Source organism: Triturus cristatus, chromosome 8 (assembly GCF_964204655.1).
Source record: "Triturus cristatus chromosome 8, aTriCri1.1, whole genome shotgun sequence".
Taxonomy (NCBI): domain Eukaryota; kingdom Metazoa; phylum Chordata; class Amphibia; order Caudata; family Salamandridae; genus Triturus; species Triturus cristatus.
In genome coordinates this window covers 1,160,284,488-1,160,309,087 of record NC_140591.1, presented here as the reverse complement: position 1 = coordinate 1,160,309,087, position 24,600 = coordinate 1,160,284,488, and the positions used below count along the sequence as shown (strand labels likewise).

Genomic DNA, 24,600 nt, shown 5'->3' with positions numbered 1-24,600 from the left:
GATTCTCATTTTTGCAATTATAACTGCATATCGCAAACGTAGCTTTTTCTCGGGGAGGAGGCCCAACAAGCAAACCCTCACTGCCTGTGAGATCGTCCAGCCCGTGGTTATTTACAGCTGGTCCAGAATTTCTGCCCCAAAAACGATGCACTATGGGACAGTACCAGGTCATATGTAAGAAGTCAGCTAGTTCCAAATGGCACCTAGGGCATCGAGGATCTCTGGCTGGGTATATATCATGTAGAAATAGCGTACCCTGGTAGGGTGCGTCCCCCTTGGCACTACCAAGTTCCCATTCTCCGGGGTTGATTAATTTTTCAATGTTGAACATTAACAAAACATGACATGTTTTTCAATGAGTAGACGATGTTTAATCGTTTTTCTATTCTTTTTAGATTTAATTTCCATTCATTGCTTAGTTTCAGCAATAATGTGTGCATCCATTATATTGCTAGATAGGTTAGCAGTCGGCTCAGCCGGTAAACAATTTCCCGGCTGAGCCGACTGCTAACCTATCTCCAACTTGCCACTGATGAAGGGCTCATTGCCCAAAATGCATCGGAAAGGATTGAGAAAAATGCATGAGGATTGTATTTAACAATTTAATGGATGCACACATTATTGCTGAAAATAAGCAATGAATGAAAATTGAATCTAAAAAGAATGGAAAAAAGATTAAACATCGTCTACTCATTAAAAAACATGTAATGTTTTAGTCATGTTCAACATTGAAAAACTAATCAACCCCGGAGAATGGGGACTTGGTAGTGCCAAGGGGGACGCACCCTACCAGGGTACGCTATTTCTACATTGGACATTACACTCTTGGATTATAGAGTAATACTCCATGAGCACACTACAAATTAAATATATTGAATATCATGGAAGAAAAAGTTGTACGTGTTCTCCCATTTATTCTTGGTTTCATATATATCATGTAGACATTTCGGGGAGACGTAAGTCATGTGACTGTAGTTATATGGATGTATGACGTTACAACGCACACTTTTACAACGCATGCACTTACAACGCATTTTTTACAACGCATAATCCATTACAACGCATGACATTACAACGCATGACACTACAACGCATTTTTAAAAAATACCTTTACAACGCATTTCCATTACAACGCATACTACCTTTACAACGCATACCATTACAACGCATAATATTAAATTACATTTAAGGTAAGTATTAGATAGTATAGGGGTAAAAGTTACTTTTCTAACTCCAGGGGGTGCAACAGTAGGGTAAGTGTTGGATAGTATAGGGGTAAAAATTACTATTCTAACTCCAGGGGGTGCAACAGTGGGGTAAGTGTTGGATAGTATAGGGGTAAAAATTACTATTCTAACTCCAGGGGGTGCAACAGTAGGGTAAGTGTTGGATAGTATAGGGGTAAAAATTACTATTCTAACTCCAGGGGGTGCAACAGTAGGGTAATTGTTGGATAGTATAGGGGTAAAAATTACTATTCTAACTCCAGGGGGTGCAACAGTAGGGTAAGTGTTGGATAGTATAGGGGTAAAAATTACTATTCTAACTCCAGGGGGTGCAACAGTAGGGTAAGTGTTGGATAGTATAGGGGTAAAAATTACTATTCTAACTCCAGGGGGTGCAACAGTAGGGTAAGTGTTGGATAGTATAGGGGTAAAAATTACTATTCTAACTCCAGGGGGTGCAACAGTAGGGTAAGTGTTGGATAGAATAGGGGTAAAAATTACTATTCTAACTCCAGGGGGTGCAACAGTAGGGTAAGTGTTGGATAGTATAGGGGTAAAAATTACTATTCTAACTCCAGGGGGTGCAACAGTAGGGTAAGTGTTGGATAGTATAGGGATAAAAATTACTATTCTAACTCCAGGGGGTGCAACAGTAGGGTAAGTGTTGGATAGTATAGGGGTAAAAATTACTATTCTAACTTCAGGGGGTGCATCAGTAGGGTAAGTGTTGGATAGTATAGGGGTAAAAATTACTATTCTAACTCCAGGGGGTGCATCAGTAGGGTAAGTGTTGGATAGTATAGGGGTAAAAATTACTATTCTAACTCCAGGGGGTGCAACAGTAGGGTAAGTGTTGGATAGTGTAGTGTAATATTATGCGTTGTAATGGTATGCGTTGTAATGGTAGTATGCGTTGTAATGGAATGCGTTGTAAAGGTAGTTTTTAAAAATGTGTTGTAGTGTCATGCGTTGTAATGTCATGCGTTGTAATGGATTATGCGTTGTAAAAAATGCGTTGTAAAGGTAGTGCGTTGTAAAAGTTGCGTTGTAAAGGTTGTTCCCCTAGTTATATTGAAGCAATTTAAAACAGGCGCTCACCAACATTTTAGCCCATGATGTTGAGAAGTTGGGTAATCCAGATGGCGTTGCCAGCAGTGGTGGCTCGCAGTGGGAGTGCTGCGGGGCGGTGCGGCAGGGCGGGTGAGGGGCACGGTGGGGGAGTAGTGGAGTCAGACATACGATGTCCATGAGTAAAGCAAGTAAATAAATAAATAAAATGCAGCGCAAGGTAAATGGTTTTAGTTATTTATTTATTTACTTGCTTTACTCATGGACATCGTATGTCTGACTCCACTACTCCCCCACCGTGCCCCTCACCCGCCCTGCCGCACCGCCCCGCAGCACTCCCACTGCGTGGACGTCGTATGTCCGACCCCACTAGCCCTTCTCCCCACACCCCCCACCCCGCCCCTCCACTGCCCTGCTCACCGCCCTGCAGCACTCCCACTGCGAGCCGCCACTGGTTGCCAGTCCTCAACTATTGGGAATGGGCGCTGCTGTCTATCTGTCCACAATGCTTGATAAAGATGTGTTATTAATTTACAACCTCCTGCCATTTCCAGCGAAGTAACCAGCGTGTGTGTGCTCTCTGGTGCCTCCGGGAAGGTTGGCCAGATTTGCCTTGCCGTTGCAAATTAGAGGAATTGGCATATACCACCCGAGTTGAAAGATTCCATGGCTTCCTGCATGGAGATAAATCTCTCCTCAGAGTATAAGTCAGATAACATCAAACAACCCCCCTCTTACCAATTGTCGATAGCCATGGAGTGTGCAATTTCAGCAAAGGGTATGAGCATCCAAATATCTAAGTCTGGGGCAAATGGGGTTCGTAGAAATATACGCCTGACTACTTTTTCCCATATTCTTCCCATCAGCCAGATTACGTCGGGAAGAGTTTGCGGAATGCTAGCCCCTTTCATCAGGAGTTCACCTAAGTGGTATCCAGGGTGAGTACCTTCCAACATGTTCCGTTCCCAGTTTTGCTCACCTTCCAGCCAATGAACCGCATACTGCGGGTGTGCTGCATAGTAATACAGTTCAAAGTCCGGGACTTCCAGTCCCCCCTTTTCCCATTCACATCTTAGCATTGCTAGACTTACCCTACATCTTCGCCCTTGCCAGAGAAGTGTTGTAGTTAATTTGTTACGGTCTACAAAGTTCTCTCGCGAGAGCTTGCAGAAGGTGTCCTGCATCACATATAGGCAGCGCGGAAGCACCACTATCTTGAGGAGAGCAATTTTCATCATCAGAGATAGCTGGAGGGAGTTCCAAAATTGTTTAGACTATTTTAACCCCGCCATAACTCTCCCCTTATTAAGATCAAAAAATTGCTTTTCATTAACGGTAATATGAATACCTAAATATTTTAACACTGTCCATCTCCCAACAGAGGTCAAGGTCTGGCAATGTTTATATCCGGGTATGCCTAGATGTGGGCGCACCGTGCCACTGAATTCAAGCTAGCCTGTCTGATGAGAGATAATACCTGAAACTGGTCCCAGGATGATTGTTTCTGGTCCAGGGAGGACATGACTTGACTGTTCCCATGAGGAGCAGGATCAAGGCTTATTTGCACATGGTGGGTTCTACACTGGAGTGGCATGGTGAGCAAAAGAATGATTCATTCAGCCCAAATCTCTTGTCTGTGGATGGATTTTTGTTTTGTTCTGCATTCCGTCCATCATTTAAATGTCTTTTGCTTATGTCGCAGACAGGGGCATTTTGCTACTGTATGTCTGGCTAAAGACAAAGTTAATGTGTTTTATATGGATGAGATGAAAGAGGAGGGTGGTGAAGATGTTGTAAGCTCCATGAATGATCTTGTGTTAATGATGTAGGGTAAAGTGGATAAATGTGTGGATTCATAAATTGAGATATTGTAGATGGAAAAGATTTAAGGTTGCTAGTAGACTCAGGTGTGTGCATGACAATGATAATAGAGAAGTTGTTTGGTAAGAAGTGGTGTAACAGCCAGCTTGAAGTAACTGATAGGTTTGAGCGGCACCTATCAGGTAAAGGAGGCAGTGGCGAATGGGGGGACGAGGGAGAGAAATACAAAAAATAGAAAGGAACCTACCTGCAGCTGCCGCCATTCAGCATTATGTGGCGCTCTTCTGCTCCTCGCCTCTTCTCCCCACTACAGGGAGGCATGGGCTCCTAGACTACACTGTGGCCAAGTAACCAGGGTGTATGTGCTCTCTGGTGCCTCCAGGAAGGTTGGCCAGATTTGCCTTGCCGTTGCCTCTTTGCATATTGGAGGAATTGGCCTGTACCACCCAAGTTGAAAGATTCCATGGCTTTCTGCTTGAAGATAAATCCCTCCTTAGGGTATATGTCAGATAACATCAAACAACCCCTCTTACCAATTGTCGATAGCCATGCCGTGTGCAATCTCAGCAAAGGGTATCAGCAGCCAAATATCCAAGTCAGGGGCAAATGGGGCTCGTAGAAATATACGCCTGACTACTGTTTCCCATCAGCCATATTACGTTGGGAAGAGTCTGCGGAATGCTAGCCCCTTTCATCAGGAGTTCACCTAATTGGTATCCAGGGTGAGTACCTTCCAACAAGTTTCGTTCCCAGTTGGGCTCACCTTCCAGCCAATGAACCGCATATTGCGGGTGTCCTGCATAGTAATACAGTTCAAAGTCCGGGACTTCCAGTCCCCCCTTTTCCCATTCATGCCTTAGTGTTGCAAGACTTACCCTACATCTTCTCCCTTGCCAGAGAAGTGTTGTAATTAATTTTTTAAGGTCTACAAAGACCTCTCGCGGGAGCTAGAAGAAGGTGTACTGCATCACGTATAGGCAGCGCGGAAGCACCACTATCTTGAGGAGAGCAATTTTCATCACCAGAGATAGCTGGAGGGAGTTCCAAAATTGTATAGACGATTTTTTTTTTTTTAAATAACTTTTTATTAACAACGAGATATGCAGCAATCCAGCAATCGTGACACATATATAACACCTTCATAGACGTAATACACGTTGGGCATTTGAGGCAAGAAGCAGTACATCAAGGGCATTTAGGGCAGAGACTCAGCAAGCAGCGACACATTAGCAAGGTGAACCCTGGAACAGTTTAGGGCCAGGGGGGTCACTTCACACGGTACCTCGGCAAGGTTTCTCCAAGCATTCAGGTCAATGCAGCCCCTTCCAGATTGTCTAGTATGGCCTGTCTCTCTCGTCGGAGTTCTATTGTGGGAGAAATGCAAATGTCCCCCCGATACTTATTCCATCGTCCCCATTTGTGATCCCATTTTTTGGGGCAGCCTCGACCCTTATAGACTGTTTTCTCCGCCACCATCGATAAATCCATATCATTGGCCCAGGCGCGCAACGATGGCACAGTAGCTACCCCCCACTTCTGGGCAATGTTTCTTTTAGCTATGGCCCAACCCAATGTCGCCCACTCCTGTTCTGCCGGGGTAAGGTCCGTCGCATCCCACACATTTAGGAGGCACAGCTGTGGGGAGGGGGTGACCACCTTCCCGATGGCCCTCGCCATCTGCCGAGTGAATTCTATCCAAAAGTGGTTTACGGGGGGGCAGGCCCACAAGATATGTGTAAATGTGCCTACTTGATGACAATTTCGCAGGCAGAGCTCATCGGTACGCCTACCTAATTTACACAGCAGGGTTGCATCAAAGTACACACGATGTAGAACTTTGTGCTGAACCAGCCGGAGCCGCATTGGTATCGCCACCTCCCGAGGGGAGGCCAGCGCATCCCTCCATTCTTCGTCAGACAAGTCGCCCACCTCTGTTTCCCACCTGGCCCGTACCTTCTGCAGTGTGTCAGTGCGATTATTAATTAGCTTTTTATATGTTAAGGAGATAGCCCTACGGTCCATAGGATCTAGCAGCAATCTGTCTTCCAAAGGCGAGTAAGCTGGAAGGGGAGTACCCGCGGGTAGGGCGCGGTCAATAGCATGGCTTATTTGTAGATAGCGAAAGTGCTCAGAGGGTGCAAGTTGGTACTTAAGTTGAAGCTCTGCGAAGGTCGCCTTCTTACCTTTACCCCACACATCCCCCACCTTAGAGATGCCAATAAGATCCCATTTATCGAATCCGACACAGGAGCTCAGCCGGCCCAGACAGTGGGGTTTCCAGAGGGGGGTGGCCTTAGTCAGCCGTCCGTACCATCCCATACGCCTCTGGAGTAGATGCCAAATTTCCCAGGTTCTGGCCGTGGGGCCAGTCAAGCCTAGTTTCTTGGGGTTGGAGTACAGCGCTCAGTTGTACCCTCCCTTCCCCATGAGCCAGCGGTCCATCTGGAAGCTGGGGTCGTCCTGTGACCCGAACACCCACTGGTTAATCGCAATCAGTTGCGTCGCTTGGTAATAAAGGCATTAAATCCGGCAGTCCAATCCCACCGTCATACCAGCCCATGGTCAGTTTTTGCATTGCGATGCGCGATGGCCCGGCCTCCCACAACGCTGCGTCGATCTTTAAGAAATAGGACTCAGGGACTGGTACTGGTGTGTTCTGAAGGGCATAAAGAAAACGGGGGAGAGCTAGCATTTTAAAAAGGGCTGCCCTTCCCAGGAGGGCAAGGGGCAGTGTTTTCCAGTGGATCACATCGGACCTGAACCGTTGTAATGGGCCCCCCAAATTTCACTCATAGAATAATGCTGAGTCCGCTGTTATGAAAATACCCAGATATTGAAAACCCAGTATCGCTACCGGTATATTATATCCCCGAGGGCTAAGCGGCGGGTCACCCCAGAGGGGATACATCTGGGATTTGGACCAGTTGATCTGGTATCCAGAGTGGGCCCCAAATATATGGAAAATATGTAGTGCTCGACGGAGCGAACGTGCCGGGGAGGCCAGGTATAACAGGATATCGTCCGCATATAAGGAGATGCGATCTTCATGATCCGCGGTCCATTTAAGGCCCCTAATTTCTGGGTCGTTCCGGATCCAGACCGCGAGTGGCTCAAGCACCAAGGCAAAATGGAGCGGCGATAGGGGGCAGCCCTGCCTCGTGCCACGTCCGAGGGAGAAGGATGTTGAACGGTGGTTATTGACTGATACATGAGCCGTGGGCAGGGTTTAGAGCAGTCGGATCCATCCTATCAGCCTAGGCCCCAACCCCACCTGGGTAAGGACGGCGAAGAGGTAATCCCACGCCACCGTATCGAACGCCATCTTGGCATCGAGGGCAAGCAATAGAGCCTCCTCTTGGAGTGTCCCCGCCCGACCCAGGGCCCCGTGGACATGACGCAGATTACGCGCGGTATTTCGGCCAGGCATGAAACCCGACTGGTCCGGGTGGATCAGGGCCGTGAGATACGGAAGCAGTCGGTTGGCCAGCAGCTTAGCCAGGATTTTGGCCTCCACTGTGATCAAGGAGATGGGCCTGTATGATGCACATTCATCCGCTGGCTTACCAGGTTTGCGGATTACCACTATTGTGGCTTCACGGATTTCGGCCGGAAGAGTACCGGTCTCATAGCATTCCTTGTACAGGTCGAGCAGGTGGGGCGCCAGCTTCAGAGTCATAGATTTCACAAATTCTATCGGGATTCAATTGGGACCCATGGCTTTGCCGGAGCGGGTATCCCGGATGGCCGTCTGAATTTCTTCGAGCGAAATGTCCGACTCCAGAGTCTCTCGGTCTTGCTGGGAGAGGCATCACATTTCTATGGTGGCCAGGAGGTCTGCCGCCCAACATGCCTGCGAGTTCTGTGGCGGGGTGTATATTTGTCCATAGTGCTCTGCAAAGCGTTCGGCAATGTTTTGAGGGTCAGTGATCAGTACCCCATCGGGTCCTTTGATCGCCCCCACCCATCGCGCCGCCAACTCCTTACGCTCTAGCCCAGCCAATAGTTTATCCGTACGCTCCCCCATTTCATAAGTTCTGTGGTGGCGAGGGACCGTCTGCTGGCCTCCTCACAGAGCAATTGTTTATAGTCCCGTCTCTTAACGTCTAGTAAGTGTTGGGCCCCCTGCGCTGGGGTGCGTGACGTCTCTTGCTCGAGTTGCAATATCTCTGTCTCCAGCTCGCTAACCCGTCTCCTACGTTCATTTTTATGTCCCACCATCAGGGACAGTGCTCGTCCCTTGATAACCGCCTCGTACGCTCCCCATAATGTGACCGCCGAGTCCACCGATCCCGCATTTTCATCAAAGTAATAATCCGTGTTGCGTCGCATGGAGTCTCTGATATGCGGGATTTTCAGCAGCCACGGCTGAATCCGGATGGGACCAGGTTGTCGTAGTATATTCGCTCCAAAGAAAGATATTACCGGGGAGTGATCAGATATCCCCCTAGCTAAGCCAGAGGAGTCTGCGAAGTATTGGATATACTGCGCTTGAGTGAACAGATAATCAAGCCGCGAGTGACTGCCGTGCACTCCAGAATGGAAGGTGTAAAGTGTGTCTCTGGGGTGTGACCACCTCAAGATATCTACCAGGCCGAATGCATCCGCAAAATTACTCAGTTGTGAGCCCCTCAGATCGCCCCTACGGGGCGGAGTGTGGTTCAGGGTATCGTCCATAGTTAGGTTAAAATCACCGCCCAAAACCACCGCACCCTCCGGAAGGGTCATTAGGATTGTCCATACGTCCGCCAGGGTCTGGCGTTGGAGGCCAGGTGGCGCATATACTGAGATTAGGCTAATGGCCCTCCCTTCCCAGCTACGGGAGAAAACCACATACCTACCCTGAGGCTCGGTGTGAGTGGCGTGGATCACGTAGGGACAGCCCTTTCTCAGGAGGATCCCCACTCCCCTGGATCCCGAGGTAAATTCGGAGTGCGCAACCATGCGATACCCCTTCCGGTCTAGGGCCTGGCAGGAGTTACCTATGAGATGAGTTTCTTGGAGCAGCACCACATCTACGCGCTTTCGGTGTATATATTGTTGCACTATGCTCCGTTTAATCTTATCGCCCAGCCCATTAACGTTCCAGGTCATTAGACTAAGCCTCTGAGCCATAGCCATCAGATCTGGACAGCAACATGCAGGAGTAGTTGGGGTGATCAACGTACAGGGGTCCCAGAGCCAGCACTCCCAGTACCGCCACCCGCCGCCCCCCGCCCAGCCCACAGACAACTGAGAGGAGATCAGAATTCAGGAGGAGACTAGCCCGTGCCGTGCATTGACAAAAATTACCGTGTCAGACTGCTGCAAAAAAACAATAAATAACATCCCCCCCAGCCACCTCAACCCAATAAACTACCCAACCCTCCCTGCTCCCCTGCAAAACGGGACCACAACCGCCCGCCTTCCCCAACATGCAGAGTGCCTGTCGCATCCCCATAAATCTTTCGAGGAAACGTGAGCTGCCCCACTCCCATCATAACAAATGACAACTTACAGAAAACCCCATCCCCCCCACCCTACTCACAACAAGTCAAAGACTACCGTACCGGAGAGCGTCTCTGCTGGCGCCAATCGTCGGCCGCATCCGCCGCCGAAGGACCCTTTTTCTTACGTTTGTCTACAGTGCGCCAACCGTCCAGCCAGTCCCAAGCATCCTCCGGGCGCATGAAAAACAACGATTTGCCCTCAGCCTCCACTCGCAGCTTGGCCGGGAACATCATGGCGTACTTAACCTCATGTTCGCGAAGGGCCTTTTTCACCTCCAGGAAACTGCGTCTTTGTTTCTGAACCCGTAGGGTAAAGTCCAGAAAGAACGTGATGTTGCTGTTTTCCACTGTGACAGGTGGAGCCGCCCTCGCCATTTGAAGAATAATGTCCCGATCCCGGTAGTTGAACACTCGGGCCAGAATTGGTCTGGGAGGGGCCCCGGCCTATGGCGACCCCCCGGCACTCGATGGGCTCTTTCGATGGAGAAACACTTGGAGAGACCCCTAGGCTGTAAATGAGTGAGGACCAGGTCTTCGACAAAGAGGTCCGCTGCTTGCCCCTCCGCCCACTCCAGCACACCGATAATTCGTACATTATTCCGGTGCATCCTGCCTTCATAGTCGTCCAGCTGCCGAGCAAGTACCTCGTGGGATGTTCGCAGGTCAGTGATTTCACGCTTAAGGAGGCTGGTGTTGTTCAACAGTTCTTTGGTGACCGCTTCCACCGCCCCCACCCGGTCGGCGATCTTTCTGACGTCCTCGCGAATCAGACCAACATCGGTGGCCACAGTATCGATTCGATGTTCAAGGGACGGCTTGACGGCTTTGATGGCGTCCAGGAGGTCCTTATTCGTCGGGTCACTCCCACCGTCTGAGGCCGGCGCTCCAGCCCGATCACCGCCCTGTTGCTGGTGCCATGCGAATTTCTCCAGCTTGGCCTGTGCCGTGCTTTTGGTGCCCCGCCCTGACGGCATGATCGCCCTTCAGTGGGCACGCCACAGCTCCAGTGCGCCGCCGCTAATCCCCGCCGCCTGCGGTGGGTAACCTCCACCCGGCCTGTCGGTTTTCGCAGGCTGCACCCCAGTCGCCAGGGCGCCCTCTCCGGCTCCTAAATCCTGGGGCGGACCACTGCCAGGGCCGGTCTCCGCCACCCCGTTACTGCTTCACTGTGGCCAGGTAGTCGCTCACCAGCCAGGCGCCCCTGCATGTGGAGGCCCGGCGTCAGGGTTCGTAGAGAGGCCCTCGGGTCCCGCCACTCAGTAAGGCCGCACCCCGGCTCCCGCCGCCGGTCGTCTGAAGGATAGCCCCAGCGGCCAAGTCTCGCCGAAGCGGGAGTCCGAGGGCTCCCTGTGTGATCTGGCACCCCACCTCCTGGTAGGTCCCGCAAACCACCACCTGATTGCACCCCTTACCGGTGGCGCGGGGGTCAGGTCGTCCGCCTCAGCACTCCGTCGTCTCTCTGCCTTGATGGCGCTACCGATTATGCCCGGACACTGTATGGCTCTCTGAGGTGGCACGGGGGACCGCAGAGTCACTCGGCACACGCCTCTGCCCCGCTGGAGATGCCGCATCCCACGTTGCCTCTCCCCGGGCAGACTAGGCCGCCACCGCGACCGCTCTTGTCTCAGCTCCTACCTGGGTCGCCCTTCCTTCAACTTGGGGATCGCCGGCGCCCGGGGCCAGGAGTGGGCTCGCCCCGAGCTCTCACCACTCAGAGCGGCAACCAGGACCACCGCGCCACCTCCGCCTCCCTTCTTGTCGGGGCTCTGCCGCCACCGGTCGTGATCCGGCCACACCTCCAGGCCCAAAAGTCCACCGGCAGCACCGGCAGCTGTGTGTACAGCCCTGCAGCCTCTGTCTCCAATGGGGCTTAAGTGGGGTCGGGCGATCAAAGGGCCCCGCGGAACCCGCCCTCGAGTCACCCGGGGCACCGCGCCCCAGCACACTCTGCACCGCAAGTCCCAGGCCGCAGCCGCGGCCTCACGTAGCCGCCTCGTTCGTCCAGGCCGCACCTCTCGGCCACCCGGCAGCCCAACAGCTCCCACGGAGTGGAGCTCAGTCGCGGCCCCACCTCCGATCGCCACCAAACTTCGCCTCCCGGTCAGCGGGGGCTCCAGCACCACCAGCGTCAGCTCTTCGCTTGGGTCGGGGCCTCGGGCGCAGATATTCAGGATTTTTCGGGAGTGGCGCTGCAGAGCTTTGCTACTGCGCGGCCATTCCCGTCGGCAGCAAGCCATGCCCCCCCGTATAGACGATTTTAACCTTGCCCTAACTCTCCCCTTATTAAGATAAAAAAATTGCTTTTCATTACGGGTAATATGAATACCTAAATATTTAACACTCTATCTCGCAACAGAGGCCAAGGTCTGGCAATGTTTATGCCCGGGTATCCCAGATGTGGGACCACCACGCCACTGAATTCAAGCTAGACTGGTTGATGAAAGGTAATACCTAAAACTGGTCCCAGGATGGTTGTTTCTGGTCCAGGGAGGACATGACTTGACTGTTCCCATGAGGAGCAGGATCAAGGCTGATTTGAACATGGCGGGGTCTAAAGTGGAATGGCACGGTGAGCAAAAGAATGATGGACTCAACCCAGGTCTCTTGACTGTGGATGAATTTTTGATTTGTTCTGCATTCCGTCCATCATTTATATGTCTTTTGCTTATGTTGCAAGTGTGGCAGACAGGGGCATTTTGTGAAGGTATGTCTGGCTAAAGACAAGGTTAATGTGTTTTATATGGATGAGATGAAAGAGCAGGGTGGTGAAGATGTTGTAAGCTCCGTGAATTATCTTGTGTTAGTGATGTAGGGTTCCATAAGTTGAGATATTGTAGATTGAAATAATTTAAGGTTGCTAGTAGACTCAGGTGTGTGCATGACAATGATAACAGAGAAGTTGTTTGGTAAAAAGTGGTGTAACAGTCAGCTTGAAGTACCTGATAGGCTGGAGCGGCACCTATCAGGTAAAGGAGGCGGGCGAGGGGTCGGGAGGGGGTGGTGAATGGGGGGACGAGGGAGAGAAATATAAAAAGAACTTACCTGCAGCTGCCGCCATTCAGCATTACATCGTGCTCTTCTGCTCCTCGCCTCTTCTCCCTACTACAGGGAGGCATGGGCTCTCAGACTACACTGCCACCAATTCTGAAGCTGCTCTCTTAATGAAAGCGGCTTCAGGAGTGGCCTGAGCACCGATGATTTGCACTCCAGGACAGACTGGAAGTCTGTGCATGCCCTCTCCTACCCAGCAATGCAGCTGAGATTGGAGAGAGCTTCACTGCACATGTGGGTTTGGCTGGCCTGAGACAGCCGTCAAACTCTCATGCGCAGTGAAGGCAGTGCACCTACCACTCCCCCTTAGTAGCAGAGGGGGTCTTCCCCCATGACCCAAGAGGACTTTGCTAGGGTCGTCGTCATCCTGGGCGCAAGGCAGTCAGTAGGACCCACACTCACTGTTCATGCAGACATTGCTGTGTCCTCTCTGCTGCCGAGCAGCACCCCTAAGGATCCGTTCTCTGCCTCCTCAGCCACTCCAGGCCTCCCCTGCTGGCCCCTTCAGCACCGCGGGCTAATGTTCATGCCACATTTGTCCTCAGAAGCCATGTTAGAGTGAGGCCTCACTGTCCTGACCATTTCTCTCCTCTCTTTCCTCCGCTGTCATAGATTGTCAGCTTCTCGTCCTGCCGGAAGCTTCCACCATCAGGTTTTAATCATAAGGGGGGACTGCCCTGGCTGATTCCATCATATGGCTGCCAGGGAGTCCCTTCCTTGGCGGGAGCTCCTCACTAGAGCACCATCTTGCTTTTGCGCCAAGACCACAAACCTTGATGGTGATTTTTGGGTGGATTTGATGAACATAGAGAAAACAACAGCTGTCACAGTGACAATAAAGGGGATACATAATGTCAGGAGTATTTAATTGCCAATGTTTTCATCCGTGTTTAGGACAGACAGGAAGGGGTGGTGGTGTTGGAAAGAATGATATGGAAAGGATAATTCTCAGTTGAATAATGATATGCACTACGTGAAACAAAGAGTTTCTATACTCATTCCTTTGACCCACTAATCATCGACCATAATGCAATTATATACATTTAAACAGTCTGCACAAGAAATATACTTGTGATAACATTTTCTCAACTAATGATTTTTGTTTGTGTGTGTTTTGATTAATAGAGGCTCTTCTTAATGGATGAAATGGAGGAAGGGAGAAACATGCCTGAAAACCCTAATAATATTATAGAGTTCAAAAACGCTTGCTTATCCTGGCAGTCTACCAAAGAAACAACTGTTTTAATAGGAAAGGCAGAAAACATCAACAGCAGACCCCAAAACAGTTGCATGAAAAAAGATCAAAATATTCTCTGTGAGCAAACGCTGAAGTTATACAAGGATCAAGACAACAAAGAAGCCTTGCAAGATGAAATTCAGCCGCCTTCAGCGAACACTGTCGACACCACATCCAATGGATACGAAAGTCAATGTGCTCCACTCCTACCAACCCTTTTCAATATTAGTTTTTCTTTGGAAAAGGTCTGTAAAATATTATTTTTCAAAACATTATTGTGTTTTCTACTTATTCTGAAACAAGCGTGTTCTGTTGCTCCTGTAGATGCATAATGCTCAGTTAGGAGTTGCGTGGCACTGCCATGGTGGCACATCTGCACTGTACAGTAACACCCTGCCCGGACAATGCAATTATGAGTTTATCCCAGAAGAATTGGGACTATCCATGTGGCTGGGTCGTATTCCGCATGGTATTCCCTTTTCTGTGGTGATTCTTGTTCACATTTACCATCTCCCTGCAGGAAGGTGGGAATTTGGTAGGGATAGTGTGTGGGGGTAGACGAGGCTGTAGACTGACAGGGGGGACCATCAATGCTTAACTTGAGCTGGTGGTTGCGGATTGACCCCACCCGCACAAAACGTTGGCGGACAAGGCTTATTTTTTATCAACAGACTGATCCAGAACTGGAGAGAGAAAGGCAAAAAATGTGGGGAATAAAGCAAAAGATAAAGACAGAAACACAGTGACAGAGTGAGAAAGTGGGGATGAAAATGAACCTGCAAGAGTAAGATAAATGTTTACTGGCTGGATGTTCTAGTTGGTAAAACCAGGTCATGTAGTACGAGAACACCTAGTTATTTGTGATCGGGCGGAGCATGCTTCTCCAACTAGTAGCTCACAAGCTACTTGTAGGTCTCCAGTTACCAGTAAGTAGCTCTCCTGTGTGCACCTTAGCCTAGTAAATTAGAATCTTTTGCTTGGTAGAATTAACATATGTATCCCAACATTGAAAGTTTATATGCGAGATGAAAATGTGTGAATTTTCAGAACTCTTAAGTTCTGTTTGAAGAAAAACGGTTGGATTTCGAAAAGTGGAGCCTCCTCCATCTGATTTTCAGATATTAATTTACTTGAACTTTCTAGGAGTCAGCCACCTCACACAAGACTAAGAAAGCTACCATAACACCCTCTCGCTTTTACAGAACAATTAACCTCTGTGTAATGTTGCGTTTATATAAGATTCGCATTGGAGTCGCCTAAGATCAATTAAGCAGCAAAAAACGTTTTTCTGACTTCTGGGAAACCAATTTATCAAGGACATTCTTTGAGGTGTGATTAATTAATGTGAGAATACCCGTTTAAGGTCAGTAAAGGCAAAACAAAGGTGATGATTCTGGGATTCTCATGGTTTAATTTTTTTGTTACTGTTTTTCAAGTTCACCTTGACAGAAAGCAAAAGAGTCAGGCTTCCGATGTCATTACACAATATCGATACATGTATATTTACATTTGTTGCACATTTGTTGAATTAGTCTTCTTATCTTTCGCTGTAGCTGCACATTCACAGCATTACTATTCAGGCCACAAGACCCTGGTATTGGGCCCACTTGTTACATATCTTCTGGTGCTTCTGAGGGCACCCCCTTCTTTCACAAATAGGGATTTCTAGTATTCTGTATTGTTGGGGAGAGGAGTTGGCCTAACGGCTAGGGCGGTCGACCTCGAATCTGCGGAACTGGGTTCAAATCTCGGCAATAGCGCTGAACATCCTTTGCTTCTGGGAAAATCATTTATTCTCCCGTGCCTAACAAAAATGAATGTGTCCTCATGTAACGCAACTGGTACTATGTAAAACGCCCTGATACCTGATTCGGGTCAAGTTCGCGCTATATAAAACTCTATAAAAATAATTATTAAATTCTGCAATACTTGGGGCTGCTGGATTGCACTAGTTCTAGGTGATAGTCTCGCTTAGCCAGGACTATACCCGAGCCCAGGAAAAAATGTGCTATCTAGTAAGCCTTGTTGTTTAGGACGTTCAATTCAGCAAACTGTGGGGTGAGAGAAATATGTATACTTGTGACCTCTCTGCATATATTGTCACTGACCCCACAGAGCTCTTTTTTGACACTACAGCTCTGCACCTTATGCAACAAATCACCCTCCTCCACATGAAATCTAAGACATGTAGGCAATTGGTCCCTTTCAGATGTTTTAGGTTTGTCCTTGTACAAAAGCCCAGTGTAGATTTTAATTATATTACACAAAGTTTCTCAGCTACTGCAATTTCTCTCGGCACCATTAATTCTTCTTCACACTCCAGTGGGCCTATGCCTTTTTCCCATGCTTTCCTGAGATCATGGAATTAATCAGGCGTGTTTTTAACCAGTGATGTGTACACCTTAGATACCATTTTCCTTTCCCCCATGATCATTTTTACTTCAAGGGGTTCAAAGTCTAGTATTGTGTCTAAATGTTTAATGTACAAGGTTATTGCCCATCTAAATTGCAGATGTTTGTAAAAACACGCATTTTTAAAAGATGAAAATATTTTTGGAGCCTCATGAAGGATTTTAATGTACTTTGCATGATTACTGCTTCCAGGGTAGAAACCCCCTGTTCCCAAAGCATGTTGTACTTGATTGTACAACCCTTCAAATCTGGAAACCCATTTTGGCCCCACTAGTGAAGATATTCATTATAAGACTGTACAAAGTAAAATGAATCACACACTATAAGGGTGGGGAATTCGCGATCCGTATTTTGTAGTGCCAATATCAGGGCTTTCTCTACTGTTGAGGGATCATTTTTAATGGGATCTCGTGATGAGGAGACTCATCATCCCACCCAACATGATTGCGGTATAGAGCAGGCGCTAAAGCTGACACCCACTCCCGCGCATATACACTTTTAACTGATTCTGCTAAAAGGTCGGAGAACGCAAGTAAAATTACTTCTTACACCTTTGGGAAATCTATTATTAACTCAGGTGGCCAATCTTTTTCAGTCAAAAGAATGTTGTAACCATGTGTCAGGTGTTCCCAAAAGAGACCATTCACTTCTGTTTGTATGTCCCTTCTATTTGAAAGCGGTATTCTGTTTAAACAATGTGGGACACTCACTCACTTAATAGGTGTTTCCACTATGATATACTCACTCAGCGCTACTACTTCCAGAAAATCCATCATGTTCTGGTGAGCTATTGTGACTTCTGCTATGCTGTCCTGCATCGTCACTGCCCGTTCCCCGTTTAGAAGCAGAGTCCTCAGCAGCCTGGGCATCTCTGATCTTTATCCCTGCTACCTTTTTATCCTTAAATTGTGGCTTTGTTGATTTCTGTGTATCTTCTTGTTTGATGATGTAGTCTGAAGTGCGATGTGTCTCCCATTTTGGCTTTGTTCGCTATACTGATCTTGGCTCATCGATTTGGGGGTGGTATAATGAGGTCTTCAGATGTTTCAAATTTAACATAGTACACAATTCCTGCATTAATTTGGATACAAATGGAGTACCCCGATCAGTGAGAATCTCTTTAGGCACCCCACCCGAGAGAATATTTCAATAGGAACTCTGGCAATATTTCTGGTAGTGGCTGACTTAATGGGAACTGCTTCAGGATAGCGAGTGGCATAGTCGACAACTACCAAGCAATAAGTGTCACCCTGTTTGGGTCTTTGGAAGAGACTAATCAGGTCCATTCCAAAACGCTCAAAGGGTTGTCCCCCTGCCGGTCCCATCCTTCAAACTCCTGTGGTGCATCCACTTAGGGGAGCAGTGAACCGACCTGGAGCGGGGTTTAGTGTGTCCTCCCAAATTTTAGTGTGAGGAGGGCGGGCCTCCATATATGAAGTGCAGTGGGGAGACATCTATCAGCACCCACAACTTCTATAAGCTAGCTCTCCGCCTGGGCCATACTGCCACTCATTTATCATGAGTAAGTTGGATATGGGATGTTTTTTCGCATGTGTTTACAACGCATGCCATAACAACGCAATCGTTACAACGACCGCGTTGTTATTTCGCATACCGTTACAACGCAAGTCGTAACAACGACTTGCGTTGGGGGTGCTGGATGTTGGAATAGTATAATTTACTATTCCAACCCCAGTGTGTGCGGACACTAGGGAAGGTGTTGGATTTTAAATCCAACACCTTCTGCCCCCCAACACAAGTTGTGGATCGGATTTGCGTTGCAACGGTTTGCAAAATATCAACGCAGTCGTTGTAACGACCGCGTTGCTATGGCATGCGCTGTTACGCATGCTTGGTAAACGCTGTTTACTGAGTAATTTTGCTGCTCTGTAATAGGAGAGAAAATGCACCATTACCAGTTCTCCATCAAATGTTGATTTGCAACATTTATTAATTGACATCCGAGGAGTTTTCTTTTGCTAGAGAAAGTGGGCAAAAACTAATGGCAAGCGTTTTGGGCTAGCCTTAACATACATATTGATAAATTCAGGATCCTTGATTTTGTGATGGACAATTGACTCTCAATGGGTCTGCAGATTAAGCAAGTTACTACAGTATGTTTCTTCCCCTTTATTTTTTTATATAACAACTTTTTATTAAGTTTGAAGGATCACTCCTGTAGCAGTACACAGCTTATTCGCCTACAACCTCAGGGGCCGGCAGCCACCACACTCAAATATCAAAGGGCGAAGGCCCAAAAGATCAAGGGGTCATGCCATGTCCCAGGTACAGGTTCAGATGCAGTCCCAACATGTACAAAGTCCCCCGCCCCCGAAGCTCCATACCCAGCAGTAGCCATAGAGCGTAAGAACGAGAACAGACAATCGCAGGGGTGCCGCTGGTCAACAACAGGCGCAAAGGAAGGCAACCGCACCCGAAGAGTGACATGTTCCCTGTATGATGCATAGATCAGGAGCGCCCTCTTAGCTTCTAAGCCTTGCGTACTGCTACTTTAATTGCGCCGAAGCCCATGCCGCCTTAAGTGTAGCAGCGCCCAGGCAGACCAGGCAGCGTATCCTCCCAACCGGCGCCCACCCACGTGGACAGTCCCCGGAGGAGCGCCCCACCATGCCCACATCACGTCCTGCAGCCCATGTTCACACAGCCAGCACACATTGGCAGGGGCGTTGGTCCATGAAAATACAGCATCTTTCACCAGGGACACATAAGACATTGAGTGGCTTAACCTCTATTGGGCTAGTCGTGTCTAAATGAAAACCGGCAACTAGGCATTTCAATTTTGACCTTAATAGGGTGGTGCGCGAACCCCCCGAACAGTCCCTGAACCCAAGAGTGTCCACGAGGCAATCAACCAACTGAGGAGAAAAACGAGACAAAAGTGGAGGAATAGGAAGGGTACCGGGGTAGGGGGGGCGAGCTAGGCGGGGGGGGGGGGTTTAAGCATCAGCCACACTACCACTAACCGGTGAGGACCGGAGGGGCCCGGCTTTGCAGAGTCAGGGTCCCCTCTCCAACGAGGTGGGGGGCAGTAGCCGGCACACCCTGCCCACCGTCCGTCAACAGCCAGAAACCCCCTGGATCCGCAGGGCATACAACATCATCAAAGAACCTCAGGGCCCGAAGTCGTGGTGGCTGCATTCGAGCATGCTCCAGCCGCCCTAGATGATCCACCAGAGGCGTCCAGAGTCTCCTAAATTGAGTATCTCGGAATTGAAGACGGGCCGTGAGCAACTCCATCGCCACCACATGCCACAAGCGAGTAAACCATACATTTATGGAGGGCGTCTCAGCTTTTTTCCAATATAGTGCCACCGTCTGTTTGGCAGCACACAGCATGTGGAGGCTAAGATGCCGATCACGCCCCGTCATAGCTCGCGCAGCCACTGGTCTGAGGCCCAGAACAACGACCAGCGGATCCGCAGGCAGGGGGTACCCCAGAACCCGTTTGATATGGCTGAGGACCTCTTTCCAAAAGATAGCCAGAAGGGGGCAGGTCCACCAAATGTGAATAAAGTCGCCCAGCGCCTGGGTACAACGCCAGCATAGGGGAGACGTCTTAGGAAACATCTTCTGAAGTCTAACAGGGGTATAATACCATTGAGTCATCACCTTATACGCTGACTCCTGCTGAGGAATGCTACGTAGAATTTTAGGGATGTCCCTCCACAGCCTTGCCCATTGAGAAGGGGTGACACCTGAGCCGGAAACAGTCTGCCATTTCAATTGGTATAGGTGAGGATCCGGACGCCGTGGATGCTGCATTATCCGGTAGATACGTGAGATCAACCCCTTATATGTGCCGAATGTAAGCGCTAGCTGTTCGAACGGGGTGAAGGGTCGTGTGGCCGCCTGCATCAGGGAGAAGCCCTGAATCCAGTGTCAAAGCTGGATGTATTGGAACTTGTCGTTCTCCGAGAGCCCAAATTCGTGCATGCATTGCTCAAAAGATTTAAAACTACCCCCCGTGAAGAGGTTCCCGATCGTCCTACAGCCAGTTTCCGTCCAGTTCGCAAAGAAGGGCGGACGACACGCTGGGGGGAACTGCGGGTTGCGCGCAATTGGGGTGTGAGGAGACGGGAAGGAAGTAAGTCCCCTGCAAACTGCCACCTTGTCCCAGATCTCCAGGACCGTTCTGGTGGGGACAGCCAGATAGGCGCTGCGATGACGCGCCTCTCCAGGCAGCCAGGCATGATCCCACAATTGGCGGCAGGTGACTGCCCGATCCATGTGGAACCACACCTTTTCACTCTCCCACGCCCCCCCATTCCAAGACATAATGGAGGTGTGACGCCCAATAGTAGTCAAGAAGGTTCGGGCACGCGAGGCCACCCCTGTCTCGGGGGAGCATCAAAATCGTGTTAGAGAAGCGCGGTTTCTTCCCGCCCCAGATAAACGCAACAAGCTTGCGTTGGAGCCCCTGAATCTGGTGCTCCGGAATAGGTGTCGGCAGCGTTTGAAAGAGGTACAGGATCTTCGGCAATATAGACATTTTCACCGTGTTGAGTCTACCAAGCCAAGAGAGTGGTAAGGCTCTCCACGTACGTAGGTCCGTCTGGACTGAACATTTATACTCCTGCCAATTGGCCTGTGTCCAGGTGGCCAGATCTGGGATCAGGTTGAGGCCCAGGTAGCGCACTGACTGAGTCGCCCATTGATAGGGAACGCAGGCCTGAAGCGCCAGAAGGTCTCCATCCGGGATCGTGATATTGAGGGCCCAAGATTTCGCATGGTTGATTTTAAGCCCAGACGCACGTTCAAATTCCTGGAGTAGCAGGTGGATCGCCGGCAAAGAACGCAGCGGGTCAGATAGGGTAAGAAGGAGGTCATCCGCGAAGAGGGCGATCTTATGCTCCACCCCTCGAAGGGAGATACCACGGACGTCGGGGGACCGGCGTATCATGATGGCGAGGGGTTCCACCACAAGAGCAAACAGTAGGGGAGACAGGGGGCAGCCCTGTCGGGTGCCCCTACAGATGGGAAAGGCCTGTGTGAGCTGGCCATTCACGCGTACTCTAGCCACCGGCAAAATATAGGGAGCCATAATGCGCGCCACCATCTTCGGGCCCAGACCCACCCTCTGCAAAACCGCATGGAGGAATAACCAGTCCACCCGATCGAACGCTTTTTCCGCGTCAAGCGATAGCAAACATGCCGGTATCTCCCAATGTTTAGCTTTCCCGACTATGTGCGCTATGCTGCGTACATTGTCTGCCCCTTGACGGTGCTGGATGAACCCCACCTGATCCGGCTTGATAAGATTGGGCATGTGGACACTAAGCCGTTTAGCCAAAAGTTTAGTGTACAACTTAAGGTCTGTATTTAACAATGCAATGGGCCGATAAGAGGAGCAGAGAGTATGATATTTCCCGTGTTTCGGGATGAGGGCTATTTCAGCCATTGCCATATCCATCGATGGCCCAGCCAGCTCATCGAACGAGTTAAAAAGACGAAGAAGATACGGTTGCAGTTGCGGCCAGAAGGCGCGATAGAAGGATACCGGCAACCCATCCGGGCCTGGCGCTTTACCCAGCGGAAGATCGCGCAGGGCGCCAGCTATTTCCTCCGAAGTGATGGAAGCCTCAAGAAGTCCCGCCTGGCGCTCACTTAACGATTCCCAGACACAGGCACCCACGGTAGAGGCTATCAAGTCGGGCGCCGGTGGGTCGGCGGTATATAGAGTTGCGTAAAAATCGTGGAACGTTTGGAGCGTAGCCGATTCCGCGGTAGCCCAGGATCCGTCCGCCCGCTGTAGCTTCGCGATGTGAGCCTTGGCCGCCCGTGTACGCAGGCGTCGTGCCAGCACAGCGCTCACCTTGTCGCCACCTGCATAATAACGCCTTGTTCGTCCTGTGCGCTCGGAGCTGGCCTCTAAGGATAGCCAGGCGGCGTTTGTGTGCCATCAACGGACGCTCTTGGTCCATCCTCTCAAGCGTTTTGACCTCCCGCTCTAGCTTGCGCTCGTATAGCCGTGTCTCCCATGCTCTCGCGGCCGCGATAGCAGTGAGGGTACCCCGTATGGTAGCCTTGAAAGCGTCCCACAAGAGGGGAAGGGGGGTCCCCGGAAGATCATTTGCCGCAAAATATGCCAAAATAGCTGCCTGAATTGTCTACTGGGTCCCGAAGAACGTGATCCGGAAACCGCCATCGACACGAACGTGGAGGACCGGTGCAGCGCTCGTGTAGACTCAACTCCACGTGAGCGTGATCGGAGATGGAGATGTTAGAGTGCGTCGCCGTTATAGTATCTTTGAGCAGGGAATGTGAGACAAGCAGTAGGTCTATACGAGAGTAAGAGCGGTGTGCATGCGAATAATATGTGTAGTCTCGCATGCCCGGGGAGTGGTAGCGCCAAATATCCACCAGATTGAGGGCACCGAGGGAACTCTTCACTGCCGCGGACATGGCCCCCACCCCATGGAAGGCTCCCCCACAGCGATCCAGTTCCGCATCCCACACCAAGTTGAAGTCACCCCCAACTATGAGGTCCGTAGTCACCGGCTCCAGGTGGTCCCTGATCAACCTGCGTAGAAAAGCATCCTGACCCTGATTGGGAGCATAAAGGTTACATAAGGTGAGTGTGCGATGCCCTCTCCTGACCTCAACCTTCAAGAACCTACCCTCACTGTCTCTAAGCACCTTAGTAACCCCTGGGGTGATCCCCGCCCGGCAGAGAATAGCTACCCCCGCCGTCTTAGTGGTCGCCGAGGCCCAGAACTGTCGAGGATAGCGAGGGTGAGCCATACGGGTCACGTCAGCCTTAAGGAGGTGGGTCTCCTGAAGGAAAATTATGTCAGGGTTCTGGAGCAGTAGGTACCGCCATACTTGGCGACGCTTGTTGGGCGAGTTAAGCCCCTTCACATTAAGGGAAAGGATCTTCCAGCAAGATTCAGCAGTCATATTCCCAGATCCACCAGACAGGCTATGACCTCCCCAGTCATCCACGCGCTAGCATGCCCCCCCCCGCCAAGAGGGTACCGAGGGTGGGGAAAGATATGGGGGAGGGAAGAACCAAGGAAAACAACACATACTCTTAAACGGCCAACATGGCCAAAATAACCTATTCCAGTCTAGGGAGTAGCCAGGCCCCATGGCACAAGCTGTCCCAGAGATGTCATGCTGCAAACGTGTCCGTGCTAATCCCCTCCGAAAGATCCAGATCCCCCTGGCCGGCAGGCCGCCTCCGGGCAGTCACAGCCGAACGTACGGGGTCAAACAAGGGGCCAGAAGCCCCAGACCAGCAACCGCGCGAGCACGGGGGCCTCTCCACGGACCACTGTCTCACTCTCCCCAGGTAGCGGGGTCTCCGCGGCGCACCGTGTCGGACCCGCTACAGGTCCCCAAAGCTCGCGGGGGTTCCACAGCTCCTGGTCTAGCCAAGCCAAGAGCCCCACAGAGTCCTGCACCCTCTAGCCTTCTCACCTTTACGCGCGAGACCCCTGCGCGGGAAACCCCGGCCCGGGCAACACGGCCATCAGTCTAGGGGCCCGTTGGCGACCCCCCGGGGCAACTCACTGTGCTGGAGCTGGCGTCGTTCTTAAGCGCTGTCTCTGGCTCTCCACGAGCTCCTGCCCCGATCGAGCCAGTCGCTAGATGCAGTGCAGGCGAAGAAGTGGCAACAGGTTACCACCCAGGTCTCCAGAGCCGACAAAGGTCCCCAGCGAACTTGCAGGAGGTCTCTAGTAGTCGTAGGAGCGTCCCCGCGCTCACCCGCAGAGGGTCGACCACACCACCAGGCCCTAGCCGCATCCAACGCCGAAAATGGCGGTCGTAGCGCTCTCCGCGGCACCGCCCCCGGCTCTCCACGGATTCCTGCCCCAACCAACCAGTCTCCAGAGGCGATGCAGGCGAGGCAGTGGGAGCCGGTCGCTACTCAGAGCCCCAGAGGCCCCAAAGGTCACCAGCAAACTGACAGGGGGCTCCAGCAGACATAGGAGCGCTCCAGCCCTCTGCCGCAGAGGGCTTAAGCAGGGGCCCCAAAGTAAGTCTCTCCACCAGCTCTGGGTGCAAAGTGCACTTCAAGCAGGTCTCCAGTAGTCAGTCCCGGGGCACCCCTCCACCTCCGCCGTCACTCACCCGGAGCCTCTCCGAGGGCCGACCACGCCACCAAGCTCCAGCCGCTCTCACCACCGAAAATGGCGGCCAGGTCTCTCTCCGCAGTGCTCAACCGCCCAGGCTGGGCAACGCCGTCTGGGGTCCACAGCCCGAATCACCTCTCGTGCATCGGACCCTGCCTCTCAGCCGCTGTCGCCGTCGCTGCGTACCGGGCCGCTTCACCGCT

The 24,600-nt window shown here is 50.7% G+C and overlaps 1 protein-coding gene across 3 annotated transcripts in view; it reads left to right on the top strand.

Moving 5' to 3' along the window:
* The window catches only part of LOC146805541 (ATP-binding cassette sub-family C member 5-like), a 1,766,780-nt gene that overhangs the window by 732,961 nt on the left and 1,009,219 nt on the right, over window positions 1-24,600 (top strand). For all 3 annotated transcript variants that reach the window (XM_085622799.1, XM_085622798.1, XM_085622800.1), the window contains one exon: window positions 13,778-14,134. In XM_085622799.1, the coding sequence (XP_085478925.1) occupies window positions 13,778-14,134 (357 nt within the window). The remainder of the gene's footprint in view (window positions 1-13,777; window positions 14,135-24,600) is intronic.